At 37.1% G+C, this 23,753-nt stretch overlaps 1 protein-coding gene across 3 annotated transcripts in view; it reads right to left on the bottom strand.

Moving 5' to 3' along the window:
* The window catches only part of ASB3 (ankyrin repeat and SOCS box containing 3), a 127,116-nt gene that overhangs the window by 81,722 nt on the left and 21,641 nt on the right, over positions 1–23,753 (bottom strand). For all 3 annotated transcript variants that reach the window (XM_027865069.1, XM_027865071.1, XM_027865070.1), the window contains exon 2: positions 7,587–7,796. In XM_027865069.1, the coding sequence (XP_027720870.1) occupies positions 7,587–7,782 (196 nt within the window). In that variant the 5' untranslated portion in view covers positions 7,783–7,796. The remainder of the gene's footprint in view (positions 1–7,586; positions 7,797–23,753) is intronic.

Below are 23,753 nucleotides of genomic sequence, written 5' to 3'. Positions count from 1 at the left end.
ACACAACCTGTTGATACTAGAGGTTGAGGGAGAAAAGACAGCTTTTTGTTTAGTTGCCAGAGGCATGGACCTTGGGCAGGCACCCTGGGAAAGAGTCTTTGGGCCAGCAGCCTGCACTGACAGCTTTTATCTGAGAAATTTCGCGGTCAACTCTGTGCTTGTTACAAAGAGAGAATTTTCTCATGGAGGGTGGGGAATGAGGGTTGTTGGGTTACTTAGACACGGTCTTAGGGTTTTTTTAGGTCTAGGTTCCATTGATGGAGTTGGGATCTGGACCTCAGAAAGGAAAAACCCTGGACTTTCCCACATGGCCAAATCTCTGGCGTTTACCCAAGGCTATAATCCCATCAATTGGCCTTTCATTGTGGCTACCCCCAATCTCCCAATTCTCTGTTACCCTAAACCTAGCCTAGCCCTCCATTGTCTTACCTCCCTATAGCCTCCAGCCACTTTCCATCCTTAATCCTAGCTAGGCTCCATTCTCCTTGGCTACTTGGGCCAAGTCCCTGGCATTCTATTACCTCACAGACCCTGCAGACTACTTGGCCACTCCTAGATCTCTCCCACAGTCTTTCTGTATATAATGTCCATCTTGTCTCCATTAATTAAGGTGTTCAGATTCCTTAAGAGTCTGCTCAATATGACGAAATGTTCTAATAAACTTTGTCTTTGGCTGAAAGAAGGCTTGGGTCGTATTCTTTTGGGCAGGACCCGCATCTTGTGATTTTGGGGTCCCAGCACCCCTAAACCCCTAAACCTCAACACCACCAACCCATCACATACACAAATCTCAATACAGAATTGAGATCTAATACAAAACTGAAAAGATGGTGAACCAAAATTATTCTATCCAGCTCAGGTTTCCAGGTCCTCTATGTGTAGGCCTAAGAACCAGTTGACTACAGGAATGAAAGGAAATAAGCATTTATTAAATACTTACTATGTACCAGGATGTGCTAAGTGCTTTGCAAATATCTCATTTGATCCTCACAACAACCCTGGGAGATAGATTCTATTATTATTGTCATTTTCCAATTGATGGAACTGAGACAAACAGAGGTTAAATGATTTGCCCAAGGTCATACACCTAATAAGTGTCTGAGACTAAATTTGAACTCAGGTCCTGTACACGGGCCCTGTACTCTATCCACCATGCCACCTAAATGCTTCTATATAAAACAAATGCAATAATTTATCCCAATGCAGCAAAAAGTCCATTATTAAACACTGGGGATACAAAGATGAAAAATAATCATTTCTTTCCCCAAGGAACTTGAAATCTAACATGTGGAATATGTCCTACACAGAAATGGGTACACTGACTGTAGAATGTGATGGAGTACTTTGACTCCTTCCAGGGTCTACAGAAATTCTAAAATGGAAACTTCACTTTCAGTTGTGACAGTTTAGCTATTTTATGTTTAAATGGCTAATTAAAGCCTAACAGGCAATTATAACATCAGCCACCAGTCACAAAAGGTAAAGTTAAGAACTCTGGTTCGAGGAGCTATTTTTAGTATTCCTATAAAAATCTGTTTGACATTAGACACTACACTAAAATTTAAGGAAGCTTTGCTGTATGAAATCGACACCTGACTCAGGACCTGTAAGACCAACAATAATGCCAAGAGAAGTGTGTGTATGATACAATAGAAAACTCCCATTTGGGATTTAGTGTCCCAGTTTTCCATTAATTCTAACAGTTTCTTGGCTTGTCCTTCAAAATCTATCTTGACTAAGTCATATAAATCTCAGATGAATATACTGAGGAATGGCTTTAAAAATTATGTTGTATGAATGGAATATTAACAGAAGATTATTGTTAAGATATTATGAATGGGAGTTTCAGAGACACCTATGGAGATTTGAATGAACCGATACAGAGTGACATGAGCAGAGTCAAGGGAACAATTTATACAATAACAATAGTACAAATAAAAATAACTTTGAAAGACTAAAGAACCATAATCGATGAAATGATCAACTACAATTTCAGAATGCCAATGATGAAGTATGCTACCTCCTAATAGAGGTGAAAGATTTAATATGCAGAATGAAATACATTTTTAAACATGTACAACTCAGGAATTTGTTTTGCTTGACTTTGAATATTTGTTCCAAATTTTTTTTCCTTTTTTTTTTCCAAAGGGAAAAGAAGGTAAATTGCACAAGGGAACAGAGATAAAGATTCATCCTGTCCCCCAAAAGTGAAAAGAGAACAAAAGGAAGGCCAGAAGGAATCACTGAAAAAGCAAGACAGTTTTTGAAATTCATCATCACATGATGAATTTATTATATACTTAAAAAGAAAATAAAGCTCTATATAACAGACATTTGCAATTTCACGTACAAACCTCTCCTATTCATACTGTATATAGAAACTCATTTTACTTGGTGTTTAAGTTCAGCATAAAAAAATTTAAATAGAAAGAAACGTGTGTGTATATACATATATATGCACATATACATGTATATATACACATATATAAAATGACATGAACTATATCTGTAAATCTTTCCTTCATCTCTTGAGGAGGTGAACTACAAGTTTAAAATATTATGTGATCTGTCAATTACAGTCATTGTATCAGATGGTACAGTTGCTTATATGTTTTTTGGATTATTCTAAGTGAATGGGGAGGAGAACTGACTAGTATAAAAAATGCATTAGAAACTTTTTAAAATAACTGTTTAAAAATATGAATACTAAATTCAACAAAGAGAAGGAAGCAGGGCTCAACAATCATAGGGAACAGTATAAGCAAAAGCACTTGGGTTAGAGGGTACAATGCATGTTTGGGGACAGAATATGGAGTGTAAAGAGTAAGCCTATTTAATTTTTTAAAGATGAGAAAAGGGGTGACTTCCAGCCAAGGGGGCTACCTGACTGTAGGCAGACTGTCCAGCTACTACATGCCTACTCCATCCAGTAAAAACCTGAAATTTGCCCAGACCAAATAATGATCAAGAAATCAAATGAGAGGATATTAAGTGACTTCTTTCACCTCAGAACTGCACAAAAAGTTATCAGGAAACCCTTGGGCAATAGAAAAGTGTGCCACAAGCTAAACCCTAGTGTAAACACAGGCATGCCCAGCCTCTCAGCTGACCAGGGTTCTGGGTCCCAAAGCAACAAGTTTGGAGAGCTCCCTTAAGAATGAACCAGGGGAGTCAGAAAGCCCCAGGATGGAGGCCTTGGGAGGTCAGGGAAGTAGTGACCAGTATGGCATGGCAGTGCTCAAACCAGGAAATCCTCAGGCCAGAGGCTCTGAATTCCCTAACCCTAATTCCTAAGTCACCAGGCAGGGCCCTGAAGATCCAGATCTCAAAGATCACAAGGGGTTCAGGGAAAGACCAAGTAGGGCCAATCACACTACCCAAAAGAACTTCAGGAGGCAGAGTCTCACCCTGGTACAATGCCTCAATTAAGGAACTAAAGCTAGAGAGGTGAGTAAAACAAAGGAAATACCCATTAATAAAAAAAAGTTGTTGTTTAGTCATTTCTCAGTCATGTTCCAATCCTCATGACCCATTTTGGGGTTTTCTTGGCAAAGATACAGAAGAGGTTTGCCATTTCCTTCTTCAGTTCATTTTACAGATGAAGAAACTGAGTGTCTTGCCCAAGGTCACACAGCTAGTAAGTATGTGAGGTCAAATTTGAACTCAGGAAGAGGAGTCTTCCTGACTCCAGGCCTGGCAGTGAGCCAAAAAAATTATTGCAGATCTAACTCCTTAACAACTGCAAGCAGAAATCCAAAGGGAAAAATGGATTTTCCACAAGGACTGCATGAATACTTAAAAGAAATGAAGCAAGAGATTTTTTAAAAAGAAATAAAATGAATAAAAATTTTTTTTAATTTAAAAGTGAAAATAGTAAACTTACTTAAGAAATAGAGTCCCTGAAAACCAGAATAACCCAAATAGAAATCAATTACTACATGAGGGAATGAAGAATATTAGGACAAATTCAAAATATGGTAATAGTAAAAGAAAATATAAGATAGCTGATATTATAAACAACTAATCTGAAAAAAAAATAAAGGAAAGATGATACAATAATCACTGAATTCCCTGAAAACTATGAATAAAAGAAAAAACCTGAACATTATATTTCAAGAAGTCACAAATAAAAACTGTCCAGATATATAAGAACCAGAGGGCAAAGTGTAGATAGAAACTACTTATATAACCTCCTGGGAAAAAAAAAAAAACTTTCAAAAAAAAGTCCCAGAATATTATGGCAAAAACCCAGAGCTTCTTGTCAAAGGAAAAAAAATGTTGCAAATATACAAAAAAGGAGTTCAAGTACCAAGGAACCACAGTCAGGATCACATAAGACCTGGCAACATCTACCACACACAAGAATAAACCTTGTAATACAATATTCCAAAAGGCAATAAATATAGGCTTACAAGCAAGAATAATATTGGGGATGGTGGGGCATGCACTTTAAAAGAAAGGAGGCCTTCTCATTTCTAAAATGTATAGAGAACTAAGTCAAATTTGTAAGAATACAAGTCATTCCCCAACTGAGAAATGGTCAAAGGCTATGAACAGGCAGTTGTCAGATAAAGAAATTAAAGCTATCTATAGTTACATGAAAAAATGCTCTAAATCACTACTGATTAGAGAAATGCAAATCAACTCTGAGATACCATATCACATCTATCAGATTGGCCAACATGACAAAACAGGAAAATGATAAATGCTGGAGAGGGGGGAAAATTGGAACACTAATGCATTGCTGGTGGAGTAGTGAAATGATCCAACCATTTTGGAGAGCAATTTGGAACTATGACCAAAGGGCTATAAAAATGTGCATGCTCTTTGACCCAGCAATAGGACTTCTAGGGCTATATCCCAAAGAGATCATAAAAATGGGAAAAGGACTCACATGTACAAAAATATTTATAGCAGCTCTTTCTGTGGTGGCAAAGAATTGGAAATTGAGGGGATGCCCATCAACTGAGGAATGGCTGAACAAGTTCTGGTATATGAATGTAATGGAATACTACTGTGCTGTAAGAAATGATGAGCAGGCAGGACTTCAGAAAAACCTGGAAAGATTTTTATGGACTGATGCTGAGTGAAGTGAGCAGAACCAAGAGAATGTTGTACACAATAACAGCCATGTTGTTGATAGACTTAGCCCTTCTCAGTAATACAAGGATGTAAGACATCTCCAAAAGTCTCTTAATGAGAAATGCTATCCACATCCAGAGAAAGAACTATGGAGTTTGAATGCAGATCAAAGCATACTATTTGCTCTCTTTTTTTCCTTCTGTTTTGTTTTATTTCCTCTTTATTGTGGTTCTTCCTATTGGTTCCAATTCTCCCTTACAACATGACTAATGTGAAAATATGTTTAATAGGAATGTATATGTAGAGCCTACATAAGATTGCACAGTGTCTAGGGGAGGGAGGGGGAAAAAAATTTAAAACCCAAAAGCTTATGGAAGGGAATGTTGAAAACTAAAAATAAATTAAGAAAAAAAAAAAAAGAAAAAAGGAGGCCTTTCGAGCACTTCTAACAAAAAGATCAGAGCTGAGTAGAAATTTTGAAATACAAACACAAGAGTACAGAGGAAACTAATAAAGTAATTTATCTGAGCAACTGGAAGGAGCTCTGGGATGATACAGTTCTAATATTTTAACAGAAAGAGAAGAAACAAGTGTCCCCTTGGAACTTTGTCTTCAGAGGCTACTGAAGGAGTTAAATATGAAAAATAAAGGTCCTAGGGGTATATTTATTCCATTATGAGAGTTTAAAGAGTGAAAACAGAAGGAAGGGTAAGAGAAATACTCTAGTGTAGAAAGGAAGAAGAAAAGAAGAACTTGCTATTTCTCATATTTGGCATGGATGGGTAAAGACTATACAAAGTAGGGGAAAGTGGGCATCAGAAGGATGCAATCTTATCTGAAACAAAGGAGGTTGAACATGCATGTCCAAACACCCACACACTTAAACAAACAATTGAGTGTAGAAATACGTCAAACTCAACAGAGAAATTACCAGGTGTAGGGAAAAGACAGAGATAAGAGGAAGGATAATATCAGAAAGGGAATAGTCCCAAGAAAAACAAAATTCCTGATCCTGAATGGGAATTAAAATAGAGAGAAAAAAAAAAGAACTGAATCTAAGAGGGGCCTTAATTTGCTTCTTAAGACAGTTGGGGAATAGCTCAACAAACTGTGATAGAAGTATAATGAAATGTTGCCCTGTATGAAATGACAAAACAAACAATTTCAGAGAATCCTGGAGAGTACGAAAAGTCGCAGAAGAGCAATGTGTACAAGCACAACAACACTGTAAAGAAAAAAAATTTGAATGACTTAAGAAATCTGATGAATGAAATCACCAACTATGTCTCCAGAGGATTTATAATGAAACGTGTTGTCTTCTAATGAAAAGATAACGGACACAAGGTGCACAGAAATACATTTCTTGACATTGTCACCATGTAGGTTAGTTTTGCTTGATTCTGGTTATTGTTTAAAAGGTGCTTTTTTTTTCTTCTTCTTTCTCTCAGTTTTTAGTTGACCAGAGAGGTCAGGAGAGAGGATTAGCAATAGAGATACCCTCCCCCCAAAAAAAAGCCATCAAAAAAAATTTCAATGCACATAAGAGAACAGAAAGAAGTTCAGATGGAAGCACAGACACACAGGTCAGTTTTGAAAGTAACATTTAGAATTTATTATATCCTTCTTTTAAAAGCATACACTATGAAATAACATTCATAGTTTTACACTATGAATACAAAAACATACATAGTTTTTATGTTCTGCTGTATATACAGAAATGTTTGGGGTTTTTGTTTGTTTTTTTTTTAATGAATAATTCTTAGTGATTAAGGAAAAGAAGAATGTGTCTTAACTGGTAAAAAACAAAACTGACCATACAGTGTACTACCATCAGAAAATATTGCCCTCTCCAAGAAAACAAAAGATTAAATTGATAAATTTCAACTTCCTAAGATAGGAAGATAAAACAAAGGAATTCCATAGAACTTAGCTGCCACGCTACCAAGTTAAGTTATTATCTTCTAACTTACTCAAAACTAGTCTTTCCATTGACAATGGATATTTGTCTAATTAGTTTATTAGGTTGAGGGTTAAATAAAAGAACGTGTAATAATACAGTAAAGTCAAAGTAATTGACCAGCTTGCCCAAAATAAGGAAAACTGAAAAGAGATAAAGGTTATAGTATATATCAAACACAACCACATCTCCTATTTCAAATAGGACACTGCCCTTTTTGTTTTGGAAAGGTGGAGAGAAGTAAAACCAGTGACTTTTTAAAACATAAAATAAAATATCTGACTCCCTTTTGGCATTTTACTTGGTTATGACAATAAAAATAAGTTAGTCAGGTATATCTGCATGTGTTACTTCATGAATCTCTTTCCCTAGCACAATATTACTTACTGCAGGAAGATCAGAGGATCTCACCAATCTTCAAATGATCCTTCAGTGATTTTTTTATATAGAAGAAAAAGAAAACACTCTTGATAATAGGTGACAGTGAATTATAAAACCAGGCAACAACTTAGTGAGTCCAATTATCCACACCTCAACCTGACTTTACCTGAACGAATTAACAGCCGTAAGCATTCTACAGAATTATGATAAGCTGCTTCATGAATTGGCATCCATCCTCTGTTGTCAGCAACGTCAACACTACATCCTTTCTTGAGCAGTTTCCTTAGGGTTTTTACATTTCCTTCCCTGGCAGCAAGGCCAACAGCAGAACACGTATCTGAGTAAGCCTCTGTAAAATCCATTCTTTCAGACTGATCTAGAAGATAGAAGGGGGGGGAGGGGAAGAATTCACAAGTTATCAATTGTGCTACAAGTCTACTTCATTAAGGGCAACTAAGAATACATTTAGAAACTAATTGTGTCCAATGGACCAGCCCAGTATTTCACACATTATAAGCAGGAGAAATGGAAAGGTGGAAAATAACCTACATTTAGATTAGAGTTTGTTCCTATAGCCTAAGCTAAAGGCAATTTTTAAAAATCTGCCCTTCAAGATAAAAGGTTTATTAGAATTGTATTAAGATACTTACTTTAGTTTTTTTTAATATTTTGTTTTTAGTGAAGATCTATCTTTCTTTCCCTCCCACCTCAAACCCCACCCCTACCAAGAACACAAGAAAAACAAAACTCATTACAAACACATAGAGTCAATCAAAACTGTCAATCCACATTGGCCATGTCTGAAAAAACACATTTTTTCTCAGTCTGCATTCTGAGTCCTCTCTATCAGGAGATGTGTAGCATGTTTCATCATTAGTCCTCTTATACACCAAACTTGTTCACCCATTTCCCTATTCGTGATTACTCCTTCAGATCCCCATCCTTTGCCACCTCAGAAAGAGCTATAAATATCATTGTACATCCTTAGAGTTTGTGTTGCTTAGGACTAATCTTTCCCTTAATCTTTAACCTTTCGTCTAATTCTCCCTACCTTTTTCTTTTTCCCCTTTCCCTCCTATATCCCCGTTGAATGAAACTTATTTCTGTACCCAACTGTATATGGGGATTCTTCCTTCTTTTGACCAGTTCAGATGACAGTAAGATTCAAGTGTCAGTCACCTACTCCTCCTCGTTTGTACAGTGCTGCGTACCCTTGCTATATGAGACAATTTTCCCTAACTTTCCTTTCCCTTCCCCTCAATCTATTCCTCTTTCCCTCTTTCCATTCTTTTCTTAAGATCATCAAGAATAACGGAAACACTCACAAGCTTTGTCTAACTGTACTTCCTCCATGAATCCTGATGATGATGAAGGTTCAGAGGGGACATGTATCATTTCCCCATATTTGAATGTAAGCAGTTTATTCTTGTTTAGTCCTTCTGCCATTGTTCATTCGTGTTAACCTTTTCGTGTTTCTCTTCACTCCTGTGAAGAACTTCAAATTTTCTCCAAAGTTCTGGTCTTTTTTCAGGAAAGTTTGGGAATCCTCTATTTCATTAAAAGTTTATTTTATTCTTTAGCATTATACTAAGTTTTGCTGGATAAGTTATTCTAGGCTACGAGACCATATACTTTGCCTTCTAGAATACTGTATTCCAAGTTCTCCACTCATTTATAGTGATAGATGTTAAATCATGTGTGATTGTCACTGTGACTCTTCACTACTTGAATTCTTTCTTTCTGGCTGCTTGCAGTATTTTTTTCTTTGATCTGGAAGCTCTGGATTATGTCTACGATAATCCTGACAGTTTTTATGTAGGGGTTTCTTTTGGGAGGTAACCAATGGATTCTTTCTATTTAGATTTTACCCTCTGGTTCTAGGAGATGTAAGCAATTTTCCTTTAAGATTTTTTGAAATACGATGTCTAGGCTTTTTTTTCCCCCATGGCATTCAAATAGTCCAATGGTTCTTTGATTTTTTTCTCCTTTATCTGTTTATCAGGTCAGTTGTTTTAGCTATGAAATACTTTACATTTTATTTTATTTTTTCAGCCTTTTGACTTTGTTTTAATATTTTTATTGCCTCATAGAGTCATTGGCTTCTATTTAGTCCATTCAAATTTTCAAGGAGTTTGTTGCTTGTACAAGGTTTTATACATCTGGTGCTACGTTAATTCTATTAGTAATTCTTTCTACCATAGTTGTCATTTCCTTTCCAAATTTTTCAAGCACTCTCATTACACTTATAAAACTTCTTTTAGTTTTTTTTTTTAATTCTTGTTTCATTTATTCCAGGAATTCTAGTTGTTTGTACTTGACCTTTTGTTCTCTTTGAAGTACTACTTAAATTAAGTGAGTCATTCTCAGTGTTCATGTTTTGAGCATCCCTGTCACCTTGATAAATTATTATGACAGGGTTCTCTTTGTCTGCTGCCTATTCTTCCAGCTTACTTTCTCACTTCAGATTTGATGTTAGGGTTGGACTCTGCCACACTCCTGAAGAGAAAAATTAGGTTGGTCCTCTTGTTGCTTTCTTGGGGTTGAAGACCTACAAGCTTTCAGTGCTCCCAAAGTGTTTAGATTCAGAGCAAAGTCTAATTTTTGCACTGGTCCCTGCCCCCTGACCTCCCCAGTTCTGAGATCTGCAAGTTCCCATTCTGGGCTTGGGTCTGAGTGAAAGTAAACTGCATGCCCCTATCAGCCAGCTGGAAAGCCCTGTTGGTGAAGTGTGGCATAATTTTAGGTTCCCCTTTGATCAAAGATTCCTGCCTTGGTTATTCTTCTACAGGCCAGGTAGATGCTGCAAGTGACACTGCTTTGTGCCGGGGGTCTGAGTCATATCTCTGCAGCTACTGGCTTCTAAACTTCTTCTTTCCAAATGCAGCCCAGGACCCTTTTACTCAGGAACACCACTCCTTGCACGAGTCCCCTTTTTAATCCATCATGAATCTATGACCCAGAACTGGAAAGTGTGTAACATGGCTGCCAATTCATATCTGTCCGCACTGAAGTGCCTTGGGATGGGTTCCAGTAAAGTTCCAGTATGGGTTACAGACCTTCTCTTGCCCAGGTGCACAGCTTCTCTCTAGGCACTAGCTAGTCCCCAGTATCCCCAAAATTCCTTTCATGTCTCTGTATGCTAAGCTGGGCTGGACAAAGATTTCACTGTGATCTTTTTCAGATTTCCCCCATCAGGATTCAGTCTTAACACAGTTTCTAGATGTTAGGAGGAATTTTTGAAGAGAGGGTTCACTGTACTACTTCCTACCACTCTGCTATGATGTTTCCATCTCTCAAGACACTTATTTTAAAATACTGTACTTTGTTAGATATGTGATTTAATTGCTGTCTGTGCCCACTCCAAACCAACACATACCCCTTACAAAACCTTTCAATTCAACAAATGTTTACTTTGGCACTGGAGATACAAAGCAGAAAAAAATCAAATAATTCTTTCCCTCATGGGGGAAAACAACAGGCAAATAGATAAGTAAATAATATATGTACATATACATACATAGAATAAATATTTAACATGGTTCTGTGATCTCATCAATATGCAATGATAGAGATCCCAATCCATCCATCCCTGTCCTTCTTGCACAATACTTGTCCAGGTTTTCTTGTAAGTTCTCCCCAAGTGATACATTCAATGTAGTAGAGGCTTCGTTGGTTTTTCCTGAGATCAAAAGGATATCAGTAGAGCACTTTGGCTGTCCACTAACAGGATAATCCTTGCCATTAACACATGACCAGGCCATTTTCCTTTTCAGGACCTACTATGTGCCAGGTACTATGCTAAGTGCTAGGGATATAAAGAAATGTAAGAGATTCAAGGAGTTTACAGTCTAATGATGGAGATAAAACGCAAACAACTATTTACAAACAAGTTATATACAAGATAAATTGGGAATAATCAACAGAGGAAATGCACTAGAATTTTCCATTTCTTTCAATACTATTCTTCAAAGTTCTTCACTGGTTATATGTTACAGCCTGCTTATAGCCCCACACACCTCTCCATTGCCCTCTGTGGGACACTCACTCTCAATTCTTTGGAGATTACTATTTTACGTGTCTTATAGCTAAATAATGATATTAGCAAAATGTTGGTATTAAAAATGTGTTCCTGGGAAAGTATATGTCTATATATGTATGTATGTATGCATGTATGTGTATATATGTATATGTATATGTATGTATGTGTATATATATGTATATGTATATATATGTATATGTATATATACATATATATATACATCCTCAATTATATCCTTTAGGGGTGGAGGTAGGGAAGAAGGGAGTAAAAAGTAAAGTAAAAAATGCACAGCAGAGAACAAAAGAAAACTTCAAGGTAGCAAAAAAAAAGACAGACAACTCTCAACACAACATATAGTACTTATCATATAGGCTTTCTTGAAATGAAAATTTATTGCTATATATTGTGAATTCTCTCTTATGTTCTGCTGTGCACATGACTTTTTTTTTCTTTTCTTACTTTGTATTTAAGTTTCAATCTTTATGATACGTTTCTTTTTCTTTTCTATATTCTGTGTTTGAGTCTAAAAGAAAAAAGAAAAGAAAAAAATGTGGTCCTTTGCTAATCTAAAAAAAAAAATTGGCTCATTATAAGAGCTTTGCAATTTCTTAAAGGCAATTAAGACTGCTCTCTTTCTGTCTAATTGTGAACCCAACTCACTGTCCATTCATATTGTCTGTTCCAGATGTGTGTGTGTGTGTGGTGTGTTTGTGTGTGTGTGTGCGCGCATACCAAGAAGCATGCTCTATAATATGCTTGTCCATCCAACTGCATTTTGTAATTTAGGCAATAGACATTCTTCATTCACCCAGTCTTTCCTTTATGGAAGGTCAGGCCAAACTCTTTTAAATGGTTATAGATTTCCTCCAGGAGGCTCTGCGATGGTGTGATGAAACTGGCAGCATGTCGTCCGCAGAGATGGAAGATCTTACCACGTAAACTCTACACTAGATTTCTATCATAGCAAATGCACATCTCCAGATTTTATGCTTTGTCTAGGGTTTATGGTCACAGGGTTCCTAAGCAAAGTACTCTCTACTGCTTTATCTTTCAAGGAATCTTAAATGTTTTTAAAATATAAATGGAAGAACACCTTTTTGGAAGAAAGCCTTGAAGGTACATTTTGTTCTATTAAATCAAATACTATTTTATAATCAACAGAAAGTACAGTAGGATCTTATACTTTCTATACTCTTCAGTCATTTGTATGGTAAAGATGTGGTCCACTATGGAATATCACTTCCAAACACTGGCTTTTTCCTTCTAATACCCTCATGGAGGATGTCCTTGATCCATGAATACATGTGATCCACATTTTTAAAAAATTATATAAATGGAAAGAAAGGGCATATAATTTATTTATTTTTGTTTGTTTCAGGTTTTTTTTTGGGTTTTAGTTTGTTTGTTATTGATGAGGCAATCGGGGTTAAATGCCTTGCCTAGGATCACACAGGTAGTATCAAGTGTCTGAGGCCAAATTTGAATTCAGGTCCTCCGGACTCCAGGTCCTCTTTTCACTGCACCACCAAGCCATCCTGGCATATAATTTAGTAGTTGATGTTCTCATGGTTGTCTTTTCTTAGAATTAATATTGTGCAAACTTCTAGGCCTTTGACATATTTCCTCCCCTTCCCTAGAAAACAATTCCTCAGCACTCTCACAATGACATCTCCTTCAACACAAATAGATCTCCTCTATGTATGCTTTATCAACCAAGATGCTTTTCTCATCTTTTTTTCCTCTTCAGTACTATTCCTGCCTCTTCTATAAGCAGATCTGGGGCTATGATGAGATTTCAAGTGTGAGTTGAAGTACCCTTGAGAAAAATGTAATGGAAATCTTTGCAGATTTACTACACAAAGTAAACCCAAAGTAACATCAGGGGAGGATATAAATGGGGAAATCAGAAAAGGCCTCTTTGAAGAAGATGGAACCTTAGCTAAGACTTCTACAAAGTTTAAGATTTCAAGAGGCAAAGGTTAGATGAGAGAGAATTCCAGACATGGGGATGGCCTAGACAAAAGCATGGAAGCAGGACGTGGAATGTCTAGTGCTGGGAACAGAAAGTAGGAGGACTTGGCTGATGTATAAAGTAGATGTACCTTCTCAGCCTGTGCAATTCTTGACCATTAAAAACAGTGAAGAAACCATTGTTTTCTTCTTCTCTGAGAATAGTCTTTATCACTATCTCCCCAGTATTTCCATTCCTATTCTCATCAATGGAGAACTCTACTCTCTGCCTGTCAATCAGAGAGCTAAACTGTTAATTCCAGGTTCAGTTCCTATTATGTCAAGATAATTTATCTGTCAGTAATACTCATCTACAGAAATCTGCTAATATTTTAATAGGACTGAGTTAGAATAAAGAAGGAAACATAGAATTTATTGAATGTACTAATTAATCACAACTTCTTTGCCCCTCAGCCTCTAGACCAGGGGTGGGGAACCTGTGGCCTCTGGGTCATATGGGGCCTTCTAGGTCCTCAAGAGCAGCCCTTTGACTGAATCCAAATTTCACAGAACAAATCCCCCTAATAAAAGGAGTTGTTCTGTACTTGGACTCAGACAAAAGGCCACACCCAAGGACCTAGATGGTCGTATGTGGCCTTGAGGTTTCAGGTTCCCCACCACTGCTCTAGACTTTTCAAGAAATGAGTCAGAATGCAAATGTTACATTTTTAAGTGAGTAGTTCCTTTGATTATACATGTTCAACCCAACAAGCTACAATGAAAATATTATGCCAAACTTAAAATTTTCTGTAAAGAGTCTCACAATACAAATAAGCTTCTCTTCTGTAAATCTAAACAAAACTGTCAGTGAATTGTAGGCAGCCTGGCGTAGCAGTGGGAAGGATAATAGATTAGGTAGCCTGGTGTAGAAGTAGGAAATATCATAGATTAGCTATCAGCCTATCTGAGCTATATTATGGCTGACCCTTGTCAGCTATGAGATTGGTCAAATCATTTGAGTCTCAACTTTCTCATCAATAAATTTACAAGTATAACTTAGCTTGCCTACTCCAATGGGTTGTTGTGAGAACTACATAGGATAACATAAGCAAAAATGTTTTGAAAACTGTAAAGCAACAAAGTATAACACTCATCTATGTTAATAAAAAACAATAAAAACATAGGAATATTTCTTTTCATAATATGGCACATAGTATCTATCTGTAACAGAGAAATAACAGAAGTCTTTACAATACAATAAAGAGCAAAGAATTTAAATTTTCACCAGTATTACTTGATATAGTTCCAAAAATGCTAGCTATAATAACAAGACGAGAAAAAGATACTAAGGGAATAAGCATAGGCAATGAGAAAACAAAGTTATCTCTATATCTGCAAATGATATTTTGGTTTAAAGCAACCTGGTGAGTCAATTAAAAAAATTAATAATAGCTTCAATAAAGTAGTAAGTTATGAATGAATACATGAAAATCACTAGGATTTCTTGCATTCTTGCATTACTAACAAAAAAAAAAGTAAAAAAAAATAAATTCCATTCAAAATAACTGTAAAATGCACAAAGAATGTAAGAGTTAACCAAGTCATATTCAAGTCTTACATAACTACCACTGCAAAGAAGGCAAACTTAAAATAAGTAAATATTATTCCTTGATCATGATTGGGCTGCACTACTATAATAAAGATGATACTACCTAAATTAATTTACAGATTTAGTGTCACAGAAAACAAATGAGCAAGGGATTATTTTATAAAATAAGATAAAAATGATAACAAATACACCAATAGGACCAGAGGTCAAGAATATCAAGGGAGATTATGAAAAAAAGTAGGTGGGGTGAGGGAGAGCCCCTGCAGGGAGCTACCACTTCCAGACTTCAAACTATATTCCAAAGAAGTAGTCATCAAAACTATTCAATATTAGTTTAAAAAAAAGCCTGATCAACCAAACAGATACGTAAACACTGTAAGCAAGAATCAGAAGCAATTGAACAAAAAAGCCTAGTATTTGATTAAACCCCAAAACACAAACTACAAACTGAGGTTAAGAATTCCCCATTTGACTAGAACTGCTCAGGAAACTTTCCAGTTTTCTGGAATGCAATCTATCAAAAAATTAAGTTTGGATTGACATCCTATACTACAATTAGTTTCAAATGTACATGTGGCCTAAATATAAAAGGCACATCAAAAGAACTTACAAAAAAATGCAAGTACCATGTAGAACAACAAGACACTGTGAGGGAAAGACAGCAGGTGGCACATGTTAGGCAAGTCAAATCACTACCACCTCTCCTTGGACCCTACTGGAGATAGCATGGAACCCTGAAACAAAGGCCTTTAGGTTCCACCGGCAATGCTTTCAACCTGGGGCCCACAGCCATTAATGATGGGAGTAGTCTCAGTGGAGAATGGGCCCACCTTCCTCACCAACACCAACATCAATAGCATAGGGGAAAGTAAGCCCGAGAGTCCTGAATGTGGCAGCTTCCCCCAGACCATCTATCATGCTTCTAGCTGAGTCCTTGAAGCCATCATCCAGTGGAACAACTCTCGCGGAGGAGAGACCAGCCATCCTCATCAACTATCCTTGCCTCCTAAGGAATAGGCAGCTGATGCTGGTGCCCTAAGGGAAGAAACAGAAGGCACCACGTGCCAGCCAAGTCAAATCACCACCATCATCTTTCACTCAAAGGAGACAACTGAGGACCCTGTGCCAAAGATCCCAAGGCATAAGAGCACCTCATTGCCTCCCCAACTACTGGCTTTGTGTCTAAATCAGGCCCTATAGCCATCATTGAGGTGAACAATCCCTGTGGAAAACAAGCCAATCTTCCTCATTTCTGATAACATTAACTGCTGACTAACTGCCAATGACAAGAACCTCCTATGAGAGCTCCCCCTAGATGTCATCTTGTTTCCAGCCTAGCCCCTCCCCCACATCCATAACTTCAGGAAGCAAACCCCACCTTACTGTAGCCAGGCAATTGCTTCTTCAAGAGTTTCAGTCACAGTAACTGAAGACCCAGAAAAGAATATAAAGAAAAACAACAACCAAAAACATCAGAACTCTCATCAATGGCCAGTCATGACTTTTAAAGTCTCTTGTTATAAGATGCTGAACTGTAAGTTCTGAATAATACATAGACTATCAGACAGGGCCAATGTGCTGATTTGTTTTGTTCCTTTATTACAAGAGAGGATCCTACTCTGAGCAGAGTAAGGGGACAGGCATTGGGAAGTGACAGCATTATTTTTTTTAAAGAGCATCAATTTTTAAAAAGAAAAAAGTCTAAAACTACTGAATATATGAAATCTTATTATCATAATTTCTCTTACAACACAGCTCTAAGTACACAACATTTCTTAGGCACCTAAATAAGAATATTTTTTAAAAACATCAGCGAAGTCTGGTGAGATCACCAGATGTTGTTCTTACATATATGGCATCTATTGTAAACATAGGTAGGGATAGGATAGGTTCTTTTAATTTTATACAATAAGTAAATGATTTTCAGTTGGCATTCTACTTCTAAGAAAGTTGATCTTTTTTTTTCCCAGAAATTTGAAGAGTCAATCATTCAACAAAACTACATAAAATAAAAATGTTTGGTTCTTCCCAAGAGCAAATAATGATAAAATCGAAGTTATCTTCTGCAACATGTGATGCCATGTAGAACAGGTAAGTGAAGAGAAGAGAAAAGTAAAATACATTCAATCAACTAAAAGTTTTACGCTGTAAGAAGATAGGCTGTCACTTTTTCTATGGCTAACAAAACTCAATTTCTCACTGTTTTTTCTCTACTATAAAAAATTTTAGCCCTGTATAGGTGATTTTAAATGGGAAAATAATTAACAAGACATATCCTCACCACTCACAAGATTCATTTTTACTAATGTTTTGCAATTACATTTGGCGTTTGTATCTAAAGCAAGCTGATTTGTGGCATGAACCAATTTGTGAACTGATTTAAACTTGCTTGTTTAGCAATTTAGGAGATTTTATTGGGGGGTGGAAGGAGGGCAGTTGCATAAGTTCTTTGTAGATACCTTCCCCAATAGAATGCAAGCTTCTTGAGGGTAGCAACTGTTTCTTCTTTCCTTTCCTTTAAGTTTGGCATAATATTTTCATTGTAGCTTGTTGGGTCAAACATGTATAATCAAAGGAACTACTCACTTAAAAATGTAACATTTGCATTCTGACCCATTTCTTGAAAAGTCTAGAGCAGCGGTGGGGAACCTGAAGCCTCAAGGCCACATATGACCTTCTAGGTCCTTGGGTGTGGCCTTTTGTCTGAGTCCAAGTACAGAACAACTCCTTTTATTAGGGGGATTTGTTCTGTGAAGTTTGGATTCAGTCAAAGGGCTGCTCTTGAGGACCTAGAGGGCCCCGTATGACCCAGAGGCCACAGCACCTAGAATTATAGGCACTTGATAAGTATTTGTTATCTGACTGACTTTTTTTTTGTCTGTTAAACCAGAGAGTAAGTAGTATTAAGATACAGTGTTTGGGCAGAGCCAATATGACAGAGTAGAGGAAGCACTACAGCCAAGCTCTCCCAACATTCCCTTCCAAATAACTTTAAAATAATACCTCAAATCTAATTCTCGAGCAAAAGATCAAGGTGAGACATTCTTCCAGGCCAAGACATCTTAGAAGGTCAAAAGGAAAGGTCTATGAAAGGAAGTAGGGGCGGGGGAAGGGGGCAAAAGCCTATGTGGATGCAACACCAGTGGTGGGCCTTGGTGGGACTGACAGAAGCAGCAGCTCCAGAAGCTCTCAAACCAGAGATGATAAGTTGGGCAACTATCAGAAAAAGACTACAGGGGACTCCTGTGCTGGCACTGGGCACAGGCCATGATGCTGTTTGGCAACTAGGTTGTCTATGCTCACTTCTGGGTCACAGTTCCGGGGCAGAGAACAGCACTCGTTATCTCAAAGGAGCAAGGACCCCAAGGAACAGTATTACTTCTGATCCCATGGGAGCAGAGGAACTGAGGAACGATATCAATTGTGATCCCAAAGGAGCAGGGACCCTTCCTTGGTAAGGAAAAGAGCACAGCCTAAGAGAGCAGTGACCATGTTTCTCCCTGGATCACACTACCTTGGAAGGACTGAAAATTTCCAAACCCCTAGAACTAGCTCTGAAAACTGCAGTGCAACAAAAGCTTAAAGCTTCAAACAGTACCCCCCTAGCCCACCCCAGGAACAAAACCCAACTTTAACATAAAGTTCAAAGTCAAAAAATAGGCTAGAAAAAATGAGGAAACAAACAAAAGAACCTGCCCATAAAAATCTACTATAGTGACGAGATAGAGTAAGACACAAAATCCGAAGAAGATAATGATGTCAAAACAGCTACAAGCAAAGCCTCAAAGGAAAAAAAAAAGTGTGAGTTAGATACAAGCCCAACAAGAATTTCTGGAAGAGCTTAAAAAATGGTCTTCAAAATCAAATAAGAGTAATAGAGGAAAAAGTGGGGAAAGAGATGAGAGCAATATAAGGAAATAATGAAATGACAACAACTTGCTAAAAGAGGCACAAAAAAAATACTGAAGGAAATATACCTAAAAAAACAGAATTGGTCAAATGGAAGAAGAGGCACAAAACTTCACTGATAAAAATAACTTCTTAAGAAAAAAAAAGAATTAGCTAAATGGAAAAAGAAGTACAAAATAACTCCTTAAAATAAGGAAGAAATTAACTCCTTAAAAATTAGAAGTGGGCAGTGGGAAGTTAATGACTTCACAAGACATCAAGAAATAATAAAACAAAGTCAAAAAAATTAAAAATACAAGAAAACAAAGTATCTCATTAGAAAAACAACTGACTTGGAAAACAGATTAAGGAGAGATAATTTAAGAACTACTGAACTATCTGAAAGCCATGATTAAACAAAGAACCTAGACATCATATTTCAAGATATTATTAACAGAATATTGCCCTGATATTCCAGAACCAGAGGGTAAAACAGAAATTGAAAGAATCCACCAATCACCATCTGAAAGAGATCCCAAGATGAAAACTCTCAGGAATAAGACAGCCAAAATCCAGAGCTTCCAGGTCTAGAAGAAAATATCTCAAGCTGCCAGAAAGGAACCATTCAAACACCATAGACCCACAGTCAAGCTCACACAAAATTTAGCAGCTACCGTCTTAAAGGAATGGAGGGCTTGGAATATGATATTCTGGAAGGCAAAGGAGCTAGGATTACAACTAAGAATCACCTACCCAGTAAAACTGAGTATAATCCTTCAGGAAGAAAAACTGATATTTAATGAAATAGAGCATTTTAAGCATTCTTGATAAAAAGAGCCGAGCTAAGTAGTAAATCTGACGTTCAAACACAAGACTCAAGAGAAACGTAAAAAGGTAAACATGAAAGAGAAATAATAAGGAACTCAATAATAAGTTAAATTGTTTATGCTCCTATTTAGAAAGATGATATATGCAACTCCTGAGTCTTTTATCATCATAAGGGAAGTTAGAGGGCATCTACACAGGCAGAGGGCATGGGTATAACTTGATTATGCTGGGATGATCTAAAAAACATTAATAAGCAAGAAAGAGAGATGCAATGGGAGAAAAGGGAAGAGAGAGGAAGGATAGGAAAAATTATCTTACATAAAAGAGGTATACAAGGAAGAATTTTTACAGTGAAGGGAGAAATGGTGGTGATTGAGCAACACTTGAATCTCATTCTGATCAGAATTGGTTCAAAAAGAGGAGGAAAAATATATATATGTATGAATGTTATATATGTAATATAAATAATATAGTATGATATAAATAAATATATACATTCAATTGAGTGTAGAAATCTATCATACTCAACAGGGATTTAGTATAAGTATACAAACAAATACGATAAAGAAGTAGATCTAGTCAAAAATATCAAAGGAATCAACGGAAAAAAATGTGAAGAAAGGTAGCCTAGCAATATCAGATCTCAAACTGTATTACAAAGCAGTATTCATCAAAACTATCTGATACTAAGAAATAGAGTGGTGGATCAGTGGAATACATAATACACAGTAATAAATGACCATGGTAATCTAGCATTTGACAAACCCAAAGATCCAAGCTTCTGGGAGAAGAACTCACTGTTTGACAAAAACTGCTGGGAACACTGGAAAATAGTACGGCAAAAACTAGGTATAAAACAACATCTCACACTGTATACCAAGATAAGGTCAAAATAGGTTCATGAATTAGACATAAAGGGTGATATTATAAGCAAATTAGGGGAGTATGGAAAATTTTTTTTGGATCTAGGCGTAAGGGAAGAATTTATGACCAAACAAAACATAAGAGAGCATTATGGGATACAAAATAGATAATTTTGATTACATTAAATTAAAAAGATTTTGCAAAAACAAAACCAGTGCAGCCAAGGAAAGAAGGAAAGAAGGACACTGGGGAAAATATTTTACAGCAAGTTTCTCTCATAAAAGCCTCGTTTCTCAAGTATATTGAGAACTGAATCAAATTGATAAGAATACAAGTCATTTCTTTATTGATAAACGATCAAAGGATATGAACAGGCAGTTTTCAGAAGAAGAAATAAAAGTTATCTACAGTTATATGAAAAAAATGTTCTAAATCACTATTAGAGAAATGTGAATTAAAACAACTCTGAGGAATCACCTCACACCTGGCAGATTGGCTAATAAGACAGAAAAGGGAAATGACAAATATTGGAGGGGATGTGGTAAAACTGGGACACTAATGCATTATTGGTGCAGTTGTGAACTGATCCAACCATTCTGAAGAGCAATTTAGAACTATATCCAAAGGGCTATAAAATTGTGCATACCCTTTTGATGGGATATGGCCCAAGTTGAGACCTTTGCACCTCACCCCAAAAAGATTGAGTGCCATTTGTCTACAGACCCCAGAAAACCCTTGAACTTTCTTTGAACTTTTACCTGGTCAAGAAAGTCTAGTAGTCCCCAGAAGTTATTCTTATTCTTATTCCTATCCTTATCCCTAGACCCTATCTCCCAGTTCTTTGTTACCCTAATTTAAGCCTAGCCCTTTATTAGTCTATTACTGGCCTAATAGCCCTGGGTTATATATCCCATCCCAGATCTTATCCAGACCCCATTCAATCTCCCAGACATTCCTCCAGCTTCAAGATCCTCCTCCTAGTCCCTTCTCTGGTCACCCCAAACTACTTGGCTGCATATAAGATCCATCCTGGCTGCCATTTAAGGGCTGAGACTTCCTCATGCCCGCTTGTCCTTATGAGCATCACAAACCTTCAGATTCCTTAACAGTCTGGCCTATATGGTCCATCTTTAATAAACCTTGTCTTTAGCTGAAAGAAGGCTTGGATTGAATTCTTTCAGGCAGGACCTGTGTCTCGTGATTTTGGGGTTCAAGTACCCCTAAACCCCTACACCTCAACATTTTGACCTATCAATGCTACTACTAGATCCCAAAGGAAAATGAAAAGGACCTATATGTACAAAAACATTTATAGCAACTCTTTGTCATGGCAAAAAATAGGAAATTCAGGGGATACCCATCATTTGGGGAATGGCTGAACAAATTGTGGTATATCAGTGCAATGGAATGATTTCAGAAAAACCTGGGAAGACTTACATGAACTCATGCAAAGTGAAACAAATAGAACCATTAAAATATTGTACACAATAACAGCAATATTGTATGATGATCAACTGGGAATGACTTAGCTATTCTCAACAATATGGTGATCCAAGACAATTCCAAAAGACTTAGGGAGAAAAACTGCTATCACCTCCAGAGAAAAACATTGATGGAGTCTGAATGCAGATTGAAGCATACTTTTTTTACTTTATTTTTCAGGTTTTCTTTTGGTTTTTTTTTGTTGTCTGAATTTTCTTTTACAACATAGCTAATATGGAAATGTTTTGCATGTTTTGCACATGCATAATTGCTCACCTTCTCAAGGAGGGGGGTAGAGAAGGAAGGGAAAGAGAATTTGGAACTCAACACTTAAAAAAAATCAATGTTAAAAAAAAGTTTACATGTAACTGAGGAAAAAATGTAGAAAAAAAAGTAGATACAAAGTTCTATGAGAATGTTTGAGGACCCAAACTAGTACTAGAACAAACTGGTAACAAAGTTAGACCACTTTCCCCAGAAGTCAGGACCTAGAGATCACCCCTCATAAAGACTCGGCCAGAATTTAAAGTGCAACATCTTAATATCAAAACCACATCGAAATAAAAGGCTTGTACTTTCACACAAGAAACTCAGGCTCAAATTCCAGCTCAGGTAGTTATGAGCATAGTAATCACAGAGAAATCACTTGACCTCTGAAACTTCTTCATCTATAAGACAGAGATAGTGAAATACTTGCACTCATAAGGTTAACATTTATATAAGCATTTTAAAGTTTACAAAGGTAGTTACATACATTATCTCATTTGATCCTCAAAGCAATTCTCTAAGAAAGGTCCTTCAGGTATGTTATAAAGATGACCCTAGACTCAGTTTCAAAGACTGGTGTCTAAAAGACTTTTTATTAAAGAGGTTGAAGTGTATCCTTTCCACACCTCCTTTGGAGTGGAGAGTGGACAAGTTAAAAAGCTAGAGCAAGCTTTATAGTTAGTAACTGCCTACCTTCTCCCTTCTGAATCATGATTGGTCCTAATCCTTCTGGGTTACAATGTTCCTTATAAGCTCTCCCCTTAACATACATTGTGTGCCTAGAATTGTGTTGTCACCCCCCCATGGAGAAGTTAGCCAATCTGTGCTGATTTCTTATCTACTTATATGGAAACTTAACTCTTTCGTTTCTCACAGGTATTATCATTCCCACTTCACAGATGAAAAAAGGCTCACGGGGTCACAAGGCTAGAATCAGCTGGATGGGAACCCAGGCATGTCAACACAAAGGCCTGAGCTCTTTCCACTAACCCAGGGGTCTCCCTTCTGTGAGGGAAAAAGCCAATTGGTAAAACTTACAGTACCATATAAAGGCGGAGGGGGAGAGAATTTGCGGGTGCTAATCAAACTCCTGTACAAAACACTGCTTTTTAATATGAAACATACAGAAACACAGAATGGGAAATTAACTGGCTATAAACAGCCTTCTGGGGAGGAGGTGGCTGGGCAGATATCCAAATTAGAGAGCAACATACACCTTCTCCACTCTAGGAGCCAGCAGTAAAGCGCTAGGCCAGCCCCTTCTCTCCGCCTCCTATCCTCTCTCCACCCCCCTCCCCCACGGGCTTAAACAACAACTTCGGAAAGGAGGAGGGGAAGCAGAGAAAAGCCCACGCCCCGAAAGGCATTGTGGGCACTGTAGTTCCGGACACACAAGAGCACACAAG

Source organism: Vombatus ursinus, unplaced genomic scaffold, assembly GCF_900497805.2.
Source record: "Vombatus ursinus unplaced genomic scaffold, bare-nosed wombat genome assembly UNPS02014778.1, whole genome shotgun sequence".
Classification (NCBI taxonomy): Eukaryota; Metazoa; Chordata; class Mammalia; order Diprotodontia; family Vombatidae; genus Vombatus; species Vombatus ursinus.
Note: the sequence above shows the minus strand (reverse complement) of the source record. Positions and strands in the feature narration are given on the sequence as shown.